At 41.5% G+C, this 16,211-nt stretch overlaps 1 protein-coding gene across 2 annotated transcripts in view; it reads left to right on the top strand.

Moving 5' to 3' along the window:
• TOM1 (target of myb1 membrane trafficking protein) overlaps positions 1-16,211 on the top strand; it is a 202,007-nt gene that overhangs the window by 55,690 nt on the left and 130,106 nt on the right. For both annotated transcript variants that reach the window (XM_053721237.1, XM_053721236.1), the window contains exons 2-3: positions 12,770-12,854; positions 14,544-14,622. In XM_053721237.1, the coding sequence (XP_053577212.1) occupies positions 12,770-12,854; positions 14,544-14,622 (164 nt within the window). The remainder of the gene's footprint in view (positions 1-12,769; positions 12,855-14,543; positions 14,623-16,211) is intronic.

Here is a 16,211-nt window from a genome sequence, read left to right as displayed (position 1 = left end):
GCACTACTCTGTATGATTGCTGTATGCTGCACTACTCTGTATGATTGCTGTATGCTGCACTACTCTGTATGATTGCTGTATTCGGCACTACTCTGTATGATTGCTGTATGCTGCACTACTCCTGTATGATTGCTGTATGCTGCACTACTCTGTATGATTGCTGTATGCTGCACTACTCTGTATGATTGCTGTATTCGGCACTACTCTGTATGATTGCTGTGTGCTGCACTACTCCTGTATGATTGCTGTGTGCTGCACTAGTCTGTATGATTGCTGTATGCTGCACTAGTCTGTATGATTGCTGTATGCTGCACTAGTCTGTATGATTGCTGTATGCTGCACTACTCTGTATGATTGCTGTATGCTGCACTACTCTGTATGATTGCTGTATGCTGCACTACTCTGTATGATTGCTGTATTCGGCACTACTCTGTATGATTGCTGTATTCGGCACTACTCTGTATGATTGCTGTATGCTGCACTACTCCTGTATGATTGCTGTATGCTGCACTACTCTGTATGATTGCTGTATGCTGCACTACTCTGTATGATTGCTGTATTCGGCACTACTCTGTATGATTGCTGTGTGCTGCACTACTCCTGTATGATTGCTGTGTGCTGCACTAGTCTGTATGATTGCTGTATGCTGCACTAGTCTGTATGATTGCTGTATGCTGCACTACTCTGTATGATTGCTGTATGCTGCACTACTCTGTATGATTGCTGTATGCTGCACTACTCTGTATGATTGCTGTATGCTGCACTAGTCTGTATGATTGCTGTATGCTGCACTAGTCTGTATGATTGCTGTATGCTGCACTACTCTGTATGATTGCTGTATGCTGCACTACTCTGTATGATTGCTGTATGCTGCACTACTCTGTATGAGCGCTGTATGCTGCACTACTCTGTATGATTGCTGTATGCTGCACTACTCTGTATGAGCGCTGTATGCTGCACTACTCTGTATGATTGCTGTATGCTGCACTACTCTGTATGATTGCTGTATGCTGCACTACTCTGTATGATTGCTGTATGCTGCACTACTCTGTATGATTGCTGTATGCTGCACTACTCTGTATGATTGCTGTATGCTGCACTACTCTGTATGAGCGCTGTATTCGGCACTACTCTGTATGAGCGCTGTATTCGGCACTACTCTGTATGATTTCTGTATTCGGCACTACTCTGTATGATTGCTGTATGCTGCACTACTCTGTATGATTGCTGTATGCTGCACTAGTCTGTATGATTGCTGTATGCTGCACTAGTCTGTATGATTGCTGTATGCTGCACTGTATGATTGCTGTATGCTGCACTGTATGATTGCTGTATGCTGCACTAGTCTGTATGATTGCTGTATGCTGCACTACTCTGTATGATTGCTGTATGCTGCACTAGTCTGTATGATTGCTGTATGCTGCACTACTCTGTATGATTGCTGTATGCTGCACTACTCTGTATGATTGCTGTATTCGGCATTACTCTGTATGATTGCTGTATTCGGCACTACTCTGTATGATTGCTGTATTCGGCACTACTCTGTATGATTGCTGTATGCTGCACTACTCTGTATGATTGCTGTATGCTGCACTACTCTGTATGATTGCTGTATGCTGCACTACTCTGTATGATTGCTGTATTCGGCACTACTCTGTATGATTGCTGTATGCTGCACTAGTCTGTATGATTGCTGTATGCTGCACTACTCTGTATGATTGCTGTATGCTGCACTACTCTGTATGATTGCTGTATGCTGCACTACTCTGTATGATTGCTGTATGCTGCACTACTCTGTATGATTGCTGTATGCTGCACTACTCTGTATGATTGCTGTATGCTGCACTACTCTGTATGATTGCTGTATGCTGCACTACTCTGTATGATTGCTGTATGCTGCACTACTCTGTATGATTGCTGTATGCTGCACTACTCTGTATGAGCGCTGTATGCTGCACTACTCTGTATGAGCGCTGTATGCTGCACTACTCTGTATGAGCGCTGTATGCTGCACTACTCTGTATGAGCGCTGTATGCTGCACTACTCTGTATGATTGCTGTATGCTGCACTACTCTGTATGAGCGCTGTATGCTGCACTACTCTGTATGATTGCTGTATTCGGCACTACTCTGTATGATTGCTGTATGCTGCACTACTCTGTATGATTGCTGTATGCTGCACTACTCTGTATGATTGCTGTATGCTGCACTAGTCTGTATGATTGCTGTATGCTGCACTAGTCTGTATGATTGCTGTATGCTGCACTACTCTGTATGATTGCTGTATGCTGCACTACTCTGTATGATTGCTGTATGCTGCACTACTCTGTATGATTGCTGTATGCTGCACTACTCTGTATGATTGCTGTATGCTGCACTAGTCTGTATGATTGCTGTATGCTGCACTAGTCTGTATGATTGCTGTATGCTGCACTAGTCTGTATGATTGCTGTATGCTGCACTATTCTGTATGATTGCTGTATGCTGCACTAGTCTGTATGATTGCTGTATGCTGCACTAGTCTGTATGATTGCTGTATGCTGCACTACTCTGTATGATTGCTGTATGCTGCACTAGTCTGTATGATTGCTGTATGCTGCACTAGTCTGTATGATTGCTGTATGCTGCACTAGTCTGTATGATTGCTGTATGCTGCACTACTCTGTATGATTGCTGTATGCTGCACTACTCTGTATGATTGCTGTATGCTGCACTATTCTGTATGATTGCTGTATGCTGCACTATTCTGTATGATTGCTGTATGCTGCACTATTCTGTATGATTGCTGTATGCTGCACTATTCTGTATGATTGCTGTATGCTGCACTACTCTGTATGATTGCTGTATGCTGCACTACTCTGTATGATTGCTGTATTCGGCACTACTCTGTATGATTGCTGTATGCTGCACTACTCTGTATGATTGCTGTATTCGGCACTACTCTGTATGATTGCTGTATGCTGCACTACTCTGTATGATTGCTGTATCTGCACTAGCTCGGTATGATTGCTGTATGCTGCACTTACTTGTATGATTGCTGTATGCTGCACTAGTCTGTATGGATTGCTGTATGCTGCACTACTCTGTATGATTGGCTGTATGCTGCACTACTTCTGGTATGATTGCTGTATGCTGCACTAGTCTGTATGATTGCTGTATCTGCACTAGTCTGTATGATTGGCTGTATGCTGCACTAGTCTGTATGATTGCTGTATGCTGCACTACTCTGTATTGATTGCTGTATGCTGCACTAGTCTGTATGATTGCTGTATGCTGCACTAGTCTGTATGATTGCTGTATGCTGCACTACGTCTGTATGATTGCTGTAATGCTGCACTACTCTGTATGATTGCTGTATGCGGCACTACTCTGTATGATTGCTGTATGCTGCACTAGCTCTGTATGATTGCTGTATTCTGCACTACGTCTGTAGATTGCTGTATGCTGCACTAGCTCTGTATGATTGCTGTATGCTGCACTACTCTGTATGATTGCTGTATGCTGCACTACTCTGTATGATGGCTGTATGCTGCACTAGTCTGTATGATTGCTGTATGCTGCACTACTCTGATGATTGCTGTATGCTGCACTACTCTGTTATGATTGCTGTATGCTGCACTAGTCTGTATGATTGCTGTATTGCTGCACTACTCTTAATGATTGCTGTATGCTGCACTAGTTCTGTATGATTGCTGTATGCTGCACTACTCTGTATGATTGCTGTATGCTGCACTAGTCTGTATGATTGCTGTATGCTTGCACTAGTCTGTATGATTGCTGTATGCTGCACTGACTCGTATGATTGCTGTATGCTGCACTAGTCTGTATGATTGCTGTAGCGGCACTAGTCTGTATGATTGCTGTATGCTGCATCTAGTCTGTATGATTGCTGTATGCTGCACTACTTCTTATTATTGCGGTAATTCTTTTGGGGGGGCATCTATTCTTTATTATTTTTGCTGTATGCCTGCACTACTCTGTATGATTGCTGTATGCTGCACTACTCTGTATGATTGCTGTATTCGGCACTACTCTGTATGATTGCTGTATTCGGCACTACTCTGTATGATTGCTGTATTCGGCACTACTCTGTATGATTGCTGTATGCTGCACTACTCTGTATGATTGCTGTATGCTGCACTACTCTGTATGATTGCTGTATGCTGCACTACTCTGTATGATTGCTGTATGCTGCACTACTCTGTATGATTGCTGTATGCTGCACTACTCTGTATGATTGCTGTATGCTGCACTGCGCTGTATGCTGCACTACTCTGTATGATTGCTGTATGCTGCACTACTCTGTATGATTGCTGTATGCTGCACTACTCTGTATGATTGCTGTATGCTGCACTGCGCTGTATGCTGCACTACTCTGTATGATTGCTGTATGCTGCACTACTCTGTATGATTGCTGTATGCTGCACTACTCTGTATGATTGCTGTATGCTGCACTACTCTGTATGATTGCTGTATGCTGCACTACTCTGTATGAGCGCTGTATTCGGCACTACTCTGTATGAGCGCTGTATTCGGCACTACTCTGTATGATTGCTGTATTCGGCACTACTCTGTATGAGCGCTGTATTCGGCACTACTCTGTATGATTGCTGTATTCGGCACTACTCTGTATGATTGCTGTATGCTGCACTACTCTGTATGATTGCTGTATGCTGCACTAGTCTGTATGATTGCTGTATGCTGCACTAGTCTGTATGATTGCTGTATGCTGCACTACTCTGTATGATTGCTGTATTCGGCACTACTCTGTATGATTGCTGTATTCGGCACTACTCTGTATGATTGCTGTATTCGGCACTACTCTGTATGATTGCTGTATGCTGCACTACTCTGTATGATTGCTGTATGCTGCACTACTCTGTATGATTGCTGTATGCTGCACTACTCTGTATGATTGCTGTATTCGGCACTACTCTGTATGATTGCTGTATTCGGCACTACTCTGTATGATTGCTGTATGCGGCACTACTCTGTATGATTGCTGTATGCTGCACTACTCTGTATGATTGCTGTATGCTGCACTACTCTGTATGATTTCTGTATGCTGCACTACTCTGTATGATTGCTGTATGCTGCACTACTCTGTATGATTGCTGTATGCTGCACTACTCTGTATGATTGCTGTATGCTGCACTACTCTGTATGATTGCTGTATGCTGCACTACTCTGTATGATTGCTGTATGCTGCACTACTCTGTATGATTGCTGTATGCTGCACTACTCTGTATGATTGCTGTATGCTGCGCTACTCTGTATGATTGCTGTATGCTGCGCTACTCTGTATGATTGCTGTATGCTGCGCTACTCTGTATGATTGCTGTATGCTGCGCTACTCTGTATGATTGCTGTATGCTGCGCTACTCTGTATGATTGCTGTATGCTGCGCTACTCTGTATGATTGCTGTATGCTGCACTACTCTGTATGAGCGCTGTATTCGGCACTACTCTGTATGAGCGCTGTATTCGGCACTACTCTGTATGAGCGCTGTATTCGGCACTACTCTGTATGATTGCTGTATTCGGCACTACTCTGTATGATTGCTGTATTCGGCACTACTCTGTATGATTGCTGTATGCTGCACTAGTCTGTATGATTGCTGTATGCTGCACTACTCTGTATGATTGCTGTATGCTGCACTAGTCTGTATGATTGCTGTATGCTGCACTAGTCTGTATGATTGCTGTATGCTGCACTACTCTGTATGATTGCTGTATGCTGCACTACTCTGTATGATTGCTGTATGCTGCACTAGTCTGTATGATTGCTGTATGCTGCACTACTCTGTATGATTGCTGTATGCTGCACTAGTCTGTATGATTGCTGTATGCTGCACTACTCTGTATGAGCGCTGTATTCGGCACTACTCTGTATGAGCGCTGTATGCTGCACTAGTCTGTATGATTGCTGTATGCTGCACTACTCTGTATGATTGCTGTATGCTGCACTAGTCTGTATGATTGCTGTATGCTGCACTACTCTGTATGATTGCTGTATTCGGCACTACTCTGTATGATTGCTGTATGCTGCACTACTCTGTATGATTGCTGTATGCTGCACTACTCTGTATGATTGCTGTATGCTGCACTACTCTGTATGATTGCTGTATGCTGCACTAGTCTGTATGATTGCTGTATGCTGCACTACTCTGTATGATTGCTGTATGCCTGCACTAGCTCTGTATGATTGCTGTATGCTGCACTACTCTGTATGATTGCTGTATGCTGCACTACTCTGTATGATTGCTGTATGCTGCACTAGTCTGTATGATTGCTGTATGCTGCACTAGTCTGTATGATTGCTGTATGCTGCACTAGTCTGTATGATTGCTGTATGCTGCACTACTCTGTATGATTGCTGTATGCTGCACTAGTCTGTATGATTGCTGTATGCTGCACTAGTCTGTATGATTGCTGTATGCTGCACTACTCTGTATGATTGCTGTATGCTGCACTAGTCTGTATGATTGCTGTATGCTGCACTACTCTGTATGATTGCTGTATGCTGCACTAGTCTGTATGATTGCTGTATGCTGCACTAGTCTGTATGATTGCTGTATTCGGCACTACTCTGTATGATTGCTGTATTCGGCACTACTCTGTATGATTGCTGTATTCGGCACTACTCTGTATGATTGCTGTATTCGGCACTACTCTGTATGATTGCTGTATTCGGCACTACTCTGTATGATTGCTGTATGCTGCACTACTCTGTATGATTGCTGTATGCTGCACTAGTCTGTATGAGCGCTGTATGCTGCACTACTCTGTATGATTGCTGTATGCTGCACTACTCTGTATGATTGCTGTATGCTGCACTACTCTGTATGATTGCTGTATGCTGCACTAGTCTGTATGATTGCTGTATGCTGCACTAGTCTGTATGATTGCTGTATGCTGCACTAGTCTGTATGATTGCTGTATGCTGCACTACTCTGTATGATTGCTGTATGCTGCACTACTCTGTATGATTGCTGTATGCTGCACTACTCTGTATGATTGCTGTATGCTGCACTACTCTGTATGATTGCTGTATGCTGCACTACTCTGTATGATTGCTGTATGCTGCACTAGTCTGTATGATTGCTGTATGCTGCACTAACGTCTGTATGATTGCAGTAGGCTGCACTACTCTGTATGATTGCTGTAGGCTGCACTACTCTGTATGATTGCTGTATGCTGCACTACTCTGTATGATTGCTGTATGCTGCACTACTCTGTATGATTGCTGTATGCTGCACTACTCTGTATGATTGCTGTATGCTGCACTACTCTGTATGATTGCTGTATGCTGCACTACTCTGTATGATTGCTGTATGCTGCACTACTCTGTATGATTGCTGTATGCTGCACTACTCTGTATGAGCGCTGTATGCTGCACTACTCTGGGATGAGCGCTGTAATCGGCACTACTCTGTATGATTGCTGTATGCTGCACTACTCTGTATGATTGCTGTATGCTGCACTACTCTGTATGATTGCTGTATTGCGGCACTACTCTGTATGATTGCTGTATGCTGCACTACTCTGTATGATTGCTGTATGCTGCACTACTCTGTATGATTGCTGTATGCTGCACTAGTCTGTATGATTGCTGTATGCTGCACTAGTCTGTATGATTGCTGTATGCTGCACTACTCTGTATGATTGCTGTATGCTGCACTAGTCTGTATGATTGCTGTATGCTGCACTACTCTGTATGATTGCTGTATGCTGCACTACTCTGATTGCTGTATGCTGCACTACTCTGTATGATTGCTGTATGCTGCACTACTCTGTATGATTGCTGTATGCTGCACTAGACTGTATGATTGCTGTATGCTGCACTAGTCTGTATGATTGCTGTATGCTGCACTACTCTGTATGATTGCTGTATGCTGCACTAGTCTGTATGATTGCTGTATTCGGCACTACTCTGTATGATTGCTGTATGCTGCACTACTCTGTATGATTGCTGTATGCTGCACTACTCTGTATGATTGCTGTATGCTGCACTAGTCTGTATGATTGCTGTATGCTGCACTACTCTGTATGATGCTATGTATGCTGCACTACTCTGTATGATTGCTGTATGCTTGCACTACACTGTATGATTGCTGTATGCTGCACTACTCTGTATGATTGCTGTATGCTGCCTAATCTGTATTGATTGCTGTATGCTGCACTGTATGATTGCTGTATGCTGCACTACTCTGTATGATTGCTGTATGCTGCACTAGTCTGTATGATTGCTGTATGCTGCACTAGTCTGTATGATGCTGTATGCTGCACTACTCTGTATGATTGCTGTATGCTGCACTAGTCTGTATGATTGCTGTATGCTGCACTACTCTGTATGATTGCTGTATGCTGCACTAGTCTGTATGATTGCTGTATGCTGCACTACTCTGTATGATTGCTGTATGCTGCACTAGTCTGTATGATTGCTGTATGCTGCACTACTCTGTATGATTGCTGTATGCTGCACTAGTCTGTATGATTGCTGTATGCTGCACTAGTCTGTATGATTGCTGTATGCTGCACTACTCTGTATGATTGCTGTATGCTGCACTACTCTGTATGATTGCTGTATGCTGCACTAGTCTGTATGATTGCTGTATGCTGCACTAGCTCTGTATGATTGCTGTATGCTGCACTAGTCTGTATGATCGCTGTATGCTGCACTACTCTGTATGATTGCTGTATGCTGCACTACTCTGTATGATTGCTGTATGCTGCACTACTCTGTATGATTGCTGTATGCTGCACTAGTCTGTATGATTGCTGTATGCTGCACTAGTCTGTATGATTGCTGTATGCTGCACTAGTCTGTATGATTGCTGTATGCTGCACTAGTCTGTATGATTGCTGTATGCTGCACTAGTCTGTATGATTGCTGTATGCTGCACTACTCTGTATGATTGCTGTATGCTGCAACTACTCTGTATGATTGCTGTATGCTGCACTACTCTGTATGATTGCTGTATGCTGCACTAGTCTGTATGATTGCTGTATGCTGCACTAGTCTGTATGATTGCTGTATGCTGCACTACTCTGTATGATTGCTGTATGCTGCACTAGTCTGTATGATTGCTGTATGCTGCACTAGTCTGTATGATTGCTGTATGCTGCACTAGTCTGTATGATTGCTGTATGCTGCACTACTCTGTATGATTGCTGTATGCTGCACTACTCTGTATGATTGCTGTATGCTGCACTACTCTGTATGATTGCTGTATGCTGCACTAGTCTGTATGATTGCTGTATGCTGCACTAGTCTGTATGATTGCTGTATGCTGCACTAGTCTGTATGATTGCTGTATGCTGCACTAGTCTGTATGATTGCTGTATGCTGCACTACTCCTGTATGATTGCTGTATGCTGCACTAGTCTGTATGATTGCTGTATGCTGCACTACTCTGTATGATTGCTGTATGCTGCACTAGTCTGTATGATTGCTGTATGCTGCACTAGTCTGTATGATTGCTGTATGCTGCACTACTCCTGTATGATTGCTGTATGCTGCACTAGTCTGTATGATTGCTGTATGCTGCACTAGTCTGTATGATTGCTGTATGCTGCACTAGTCTGTATGATTGCTGTATGCTGCACTAGTCTGTATGATTGCTGTATGCTGCACTACTCTGTATGATTGCTGTATGCTGCACTAGTCTGTATTATTGCTGTATGCTGCACTAGTCTGTATGATTGCTGTATGCTGCACTAGTCTGTATGATTGCTGTATGCTGCACTAGTCTGTATGATTGCTGTATGCTGCACTAGTCTGTATGATTGCTGTATGCTGCACTACTCTGTATGATTGCTGTATGCTGCACTAGTCTGTATGATTGCTGTATGCTGCACTAGTCTGTATGATTGCTGTATGCTGCACTAGTCTGTATGATTGCTGTATGCTGCACTACTCTGTATGATTGCTGTATGCTGCACTACTCTGTATGATTGCTGTATGCTGCACTAGTCTGTATGATTGCTGTATGCTGCACTAGTCTGTATGATTGCTGTATGCTGCACTAGTCTGTATGATTGCTGTATGCTGCACTAGTCTGTATGATTGCTGTATGCTGCACTAGTCTGTATGATTGCTGTATGCTGCACTACTCCTGTATGATTGCTGTATGCTGCACTAGTCTGTATGATTGCTGTATGCTGCACTACTCTGTATGATTGCTGTATGCTGCACTAGTCTGTATGATTGCTGTATGCTGCACTAGTCTGTATGATTGCTGTATGCTGCACTACTCCTGTATGATTGCTGTATGCTGCACTAGTCTGTATGATTGCTGTATGCTGCACTAGTCTGTATGATTGCTGTATGCTGCACTAGTCTGTATGATTGCTGTATGCTGCACTAGTCTGTATGATTGCTGTATGCTGCACTACTCTGTATGATTGCTGTATGCTGCACTAGTCTGTATGATTGCTGTATGCTGCACTAGTCTGTATGATTGCTGTATGCTGCACTAGTCTGTATGATTGCTGTATGCTGCACTAGTCTGTATGATTGCTGTATGCTGCACTAGTCTGTATGATTGCTGTATGCTGCACTAGTCTGTATGATTGCTGTATGCTGCACTACTCTGTATGATTGCTGTATGCTGCACTAGTCTGTATGATTGCTGTATGCTGCACTAGTCTGTATGATTGCTGTATGCTGCACTAGTCTGTATGATTGCTGTATGCTGCACTAGTTTGTATGATTGCTGTATGCTGCACTAGTCTGTATGATTGCTGTATGCTGCACTACTCTGTATGATTGCTGTATGCTGCACTAGTCTGTATGATTGCTGTATGCTGCACTAGTCTGTATGATTGCTGTACGCTGCACTACTCTGTATGATTGCTGTATGCTGCACTACTCCTGTATGATTGCTGTATGCTGCACTACTCCTGTACATGCAGGTGGTGTTTGTGTTGTCCGGGTGCGACAGAGATATTTATAGCAATAGATAAGCTAAGAATATCACTTAGATAAAAGGTTACGTATGCGGAATGTCCCTGAACTGTTGTTAGGCAATTTGTGCTGTTTACTTGCTCTGTGCTTTCCAAACCGAGTTCGGTTACCCCTGGTGTCACTAATGCTCCACAAGAAAATTGCCCCAGGAGCTTGCACCCTTTGAATAGAGACTTAAAGAGACCTAAAACACAAAATTGTTCTTTCACGCTTCAGATAGAGAATAAGATTTTTCAAAAAGTTTTCAGTTTACTTCTAGTAACAAATTTGCTTTGTTTTCATGTTATTCTTTATTGAAGAGACATCTTGATATGCAGCGTGCACATGCCTGGAGCACTACACGACAGGAAATAGTGCTACCACCTAGTGTTCTTGCTATTGAATAACATTGTAGCAAAACTGCTGCACTATAGTACTGCAGACACATGCACACTCCTAAGCTTAACTTCTTGCTTTTCAACAAAAGATAGCAAGAAAATTTGATAATAGTAAAGTAAATTGTTCTATATAAATCATGAAAGGAAAATGTTGGTGTTCCTATCCCTTTAAAGGGACAGTCTAGGCCAAAATAAACTTTCATGATTCAGATAGAGCATGTAATATTTAAACAATTTTCTAATTTACTTTTATCACCAATTTTACTTTGTTCTCTTGGTATTCTTAGTTGAAAGCTTAACCTAGGAGGTTCATATGCTAATTTCTTAGACCTTGAAGGCCACCTCTTTTCAGAATGCATTTTAATAGGTTTTTCACCACTAGAGGGTGCTAGTTCACATATTTCATATAGATAACACTGTGCTCATGCACGTGAAGTTATCTGGGAGCAGGCACTGCTAAACGGCAAGTCTGTCAAAAGAACTGAAATAAAGGGGCAGTTTGCAGAGGCTTAGATACAAGATAATCACAGAGGTTAAAAGTATATTAATATAACTGTGTTGGTTATGCAAAACTGGGGAATGGGTAATGAAGGGATTATCTATCTTTTAAAACAATAAAAATTCTGGTGTAGACTGTCCCTTTAAGGAAACGAGGAAGCAGTAACTTTAATCATACTGACCTGGTTAGTGGTTAGACGCGGGGCTAAAAAAATCTAGATCGGTCTTAAAAAGAGATTAAACACATAGCAAATATCAAACACTGCAGCGTAAAAGAACGTTTTTTTTGTTGTTGTTTTTTTTTAAGTTTTGCAATTCAAGACTATAGCTCTTAATGTCTGGTGTTATCTATGTTTCTTCTTTCCTTTGCTATGATCAATCTGGGACAAATGTAAATGAGCTTGTGCTATGAGCTAACCAATTACCGCGTAGCATGTTGTGGGGTGAATTATATCTAGCATACTTAGGTATGATGGAGGTATTGCAGCCTCTGTACAGGGAGTGGGAATGCAATGATATTCAGAAGTATTTTACAGCAGATGAGGCAAAATTAAATTATGAGTGTATTTGACAGATGAATATCAAATTTGCTTCATTCTCTTGATATCCTTTTTTGAAGGAGCAGCAATGCACTTCTACAAGCTAGCTGCTGATTGGTGGCTACGCTCATATGTCCCTTGTCATTTGCTAGGAATTAAACACAATTATATACAACAAGCAATAGGACAATAATATATTGCAGCATTTTCTTTGGGCTTTTTTCAGAACCTTTAGGAAATCTGTTTTACAATATTTAGGGATCGGCTTTGATAAATATAAAAATGTCTCAAGTACTCAGTTGGTTATTACTTAGGGAAAATGCTTTGAATGCGGAAGCAGCGCTCTGTACTGGTTCTAACCACTTGTGCGTTTTTGTCTCTTTCAGAGAAAGCCACAGATGGGTCCCTGCGCTCTGAGGATTGGGCCCTCAATATGGAGATCTGCGACATTATCAATGAGACGGAGGAAGGGTGAGGAAGTCTAGGGGGATCTGAAATGTTGTACACCTTGTAAAGATGGCGACAATGCAGAGTTAATCGCCCCCACACACACTTACTGAGGTGGCCTGGCCTTGACGGTAAACTGAGAATGCTGCTGACGTCAACAAGACTGGGAAACCCAGAAGGGACAGGCTGCTGTACATTGCTTAAACCTGAAAATGATTCTTTTGTGATTCAGACAGATCATACAATTTAAACAAAATAATTAAATTTAGCGGCAGCATCAGGACACACGTACCAAGGAGGCAGGTACCAGGGCTAACCAATCAGGAAATCCAAACGAGCCGGAGGTCAGCAGATCCAAAGATACATAAATATCAGACAGGAGCACGGATAATGTAAAAGTACAATCTTTTATTTGTACAAGATGACAATAGCGACGCGTTTCTCAGCAAATATCAAAGCTGTTTCATCAGGCTACATACATTATCAAAGAACGTGCTCCTTATTTAAAACGTTAGTGGGCTTTTCAACAGAAGATACCAGGACGAACAAAGACATTTTGATAATAGAAGTAAATTAGAAAGTTGGTTAAAAGTGTTGCTCTATCTGAATCATGAAAGAAACATTTTACGTTTCATGTCCCTTTAAATTGTTTGCTACGAAAAACAAATGAGGTCTCTGTTTACAAATGCACAAACCTGTACTCCTGCCAGCTGTGAAACTACAAAGCATATTAGAGGGACAGTAAACTTTATTTTCTGCTTTTTACATTATTGCACAGAGATGATGATCTGATATTTACCTTTTATGCAAACAATTGTAAATTTATTGTGTCCCCCTCGGAGCCAGACTTTCAGAGCTTTTTGTTTTTTGTAAACCACATTACAGGGCTTTTCCGGCCCTGGGGCCATATGCGGCCTTTAAGATAGCTTAATCTGATCCTTCCTTGTTTATTAGGAAAATTATTTATTAATTTAGCCCCATCCATTTTTTTTTTAGGGCTCTAAGAGCTGTAACAAGGTGATGTTCTATATAGGCACACACAAGATAAATATATACTGTGTATGTCTATTGGGGACTACAACTCCCACCATGCACTACTGCTTGGGTAAATGTCACTTCCAGTTTATAGTCCAGAGCACTCACTCACGTTTTTTGGGACAAAATCTTTTTAATCTTGTAATTGGCTGCATAAAACATATCAGAATACCCTCTTTAATTCTGCACAATAATATATAAGAAATACGTTTGCTGGCCATTTTACTCTCTGGCTTCTTTCAGACACCCAAAGGGATTTGCAACCCCAGCATTTTCTTTCATGATTCAGACAGAGCAGCAATTTTTAAACAACTTTCTAATTAACTTTTGTTATCAAATTGTCTTCATTCTCTTAGCATCTTTTGTTGAAAGGCAGGCAGATAATCTCAGGAGCGTGTCTAGAGCACTATATGGCAGCAAGAATGTTAACCATTTACTAGAGCACTATTTCCTGTCATGTAGCACTCCAGGCACCTTACCTGGCTATCTCTACAACAAAGAATATCATGAGAATGAAGCAAATCAAACAATTTTTAGTTAGTGAGCTGTGCGTTGCTGGTCGGGTGTATATAGATGGTTCTACGGAATCAGGGGGTTAATGTCAACTAAATATCTGTCCTGTCTCCTTTCATGAGTATTTATCTTGTGATTAATGTTTTTTTTTATATATATAAACAGCCCCAAAGATGCCATGAGAGCACTGAAGAAAAGGATTGTGGGTAATAAGAACTTTCAAGAGGTGATACTGACTTTAACGGTAAGAAATTCACTAGAGAAGTGCGCAGCCTATGTCTGATTACTGCCAAACAGTGAGGTCTTGGGCAATGATTGGCATGACACAAGCAGTGATACTGTGCACTTATAAACTCGAAAAGCTGCAAGCAGTGATGTCAGAGTGTAATTTGTGTAAAACAGCCATTTTTTTTTATCTGCGCTGACGTACTATGTATGTCTCCTGTCATTAAGGGTTTTATTGTTAATAATTATATATTATTATATCCTTCCTCCACCCTTCTGGTCACCGGAAATAGCCTGATGGCGAGACTGCACTATTAGTAATACAAACCCCATTAAAAGGTCTTTAAGGGGGTTAAACCAAGGGGCATATCCTGCCAGTTCTTGAATGCTCTATACAGGTTTGTGCTATGAGATAATTGTAAATAACAAATAATTTACTAATGAAACGTTATACAATTATTCTAACAAATGTAGTTTGTATTTATTTTTTTTATCAAACAAATCATTTTTGCTGAGATTTTCTAGACTTTTTTATTTCTGTGCATTTGTGCACTTGTAAGTTTTCATCATAAACATATTCTGTATTTACTGGAACATAAAACCAATTTTAAATTCTTTATTAAATCATAATTTAAAATCCCAGGTCCATCAATCTCTCTGCATATCTGTCTGTTTGTCTTTCAGTAATGTTATTGGACAACCTTATATGTGCTGAAGCGTGTACACAATTTGTCACATTGGCAATTTAGTGTTTGACACTTGCTTAAAGGGACATAAAAATGCTGAGAATGTAAGATAAATTGTATAACTATATACAGTGAATTAACTTTGCTGTTTTTAATATTTATTTCTTTTGCAAGATGTACAGAGTCCACGGTTTCATCCTTATTTGGGGGATATTATCCTTCCTAACAGTAAGTGGCAAAGAGAGCACCCACAGAAGAGCTGTCTATATAGCTCCCCCCTTAACTCCACCCCCCAGTCATTCTCTTTGCCGGCTCTAAGCAGGAAGGGTAAAGTGGAAGAGGTGATAAACTGTTTTTATTTTTCTTCAAGCAAGAGTTTATTTTTAAATGGTACCGGTGTGTACTATTTACTCTCAGGCAGGAGATGGATGAAGATTTCTGCCTAGAGGATGATGATCTTAGCATTTTGTAACTAAGGTCCACTGCTGTTCCCACAGAAGCTGAGGAGTACAGGAAAACTTCAGTGTGAGGAACAGTTTCTTGCTATACAGCAATGAGGTATGTTCAGTCATTTTTTCTGGAGAGACTGTGATATTTCAGAAAGGCTGACCGTATCCCCATGAGGGGAAGGGTGAGCAGTAATCCTAGTCTTATAAGGGGCATTACTAAGCTTGCATAAAGGGCTAAACTTATGGTTGACACTCAGTTTGAATGATATATAGCAAACGGTTGTGTGTTCTGGGAGTGCTGTTAATAATACTTTAAGGGACAACTGTATTGAGGGTACACTTGGCTTTTTGTTTTTTTTAAAACCCACATGGCTGTAAAAACGCTTGGTATGTTTTTTTGAAGGCCTTAGTAACATCGAGTGAGATGGGAGGGGCCTATTTTTCGCGCCTCATTTGCGCAGTTGTTTTCTCTA

This window comes from Bombina bombina, chromosome 7, assembly GCF_027579735.1.
Source record: "Bombina bombina isolate aBomBom1 chromosome 7, aBomBom1.pri, whole genome shotgun sequence".
Lineage (NCBI taxonomy): Eukaryota > Metazoa > Chordata > Amphibia > Anura > Bombinatoridae > Bombina > Bombina bombina.
This window is presented reverse-complemented; position numbering and strand designations above follow the sequence as displayed.